We start from the raw sequence: 217 nt of genomic DNA on the forward strand, positions 1-217 counted from the left end.
CCGGCACACCTCCAGCCCTGGGCTCGGGCAGGGGCCGGGGCTCCCCGGGCATACGTGTCTGCGGTCGGGCCGTGACCCTCGGCGCTGTTCCTCTCTTTGAAGGGAAGCCGCTGCTGTGGAGCCCCTTCATCCAGCGGCCGCTGCACAAGAGGAAAGGGGGGCAGGTCCGCTTCTCCAACGACCAGACCGTCGAGCTGGAGAAGAAGTTCGAGACGCA

General features: G+C 67.7%; 1 protein-coding gene across 1 annotated transcript in view; it reads left to right on the top strand.

The window, feature by feature from the left end:
• Positions 1 to 102: 102 nt before the first annotated feature.
• HHEX (hematopoietically expressed homeobox) overlaps positions 103 to 217 on the top strand; it is a gene marked incomplete at its 5' end in the record, with an annotated part of 2,283 nt that continues 2,168 nt past the window's right edge. The window contains one exon of the mRNA XM_009070494.1: positions 103 to 214. Within this exon, the coding sequence (XP_009068742.1) occupies positions 103 to 214 (112 nt within the window). The remainder of the gene's footprint in view (positions 215 to 217) is intronic.

The sequence above is a fragment of the Acanthisitta chloris genome, unplaced genomic scaffold (assembly GCF_000695815.1).
Source record: "Acanthisitta chloris isolate BGI_N310 unplaced genomic scaffold, ASM69581v1 scaffold9832, whole genome shotgun sequence".
Taxonomy (NCBI): Eukaryota; Metazoa; Chordata; class Aves; order Passeriformes; family Acanthisittidae; genus Acanthisitta; species Acanthisitta chloris.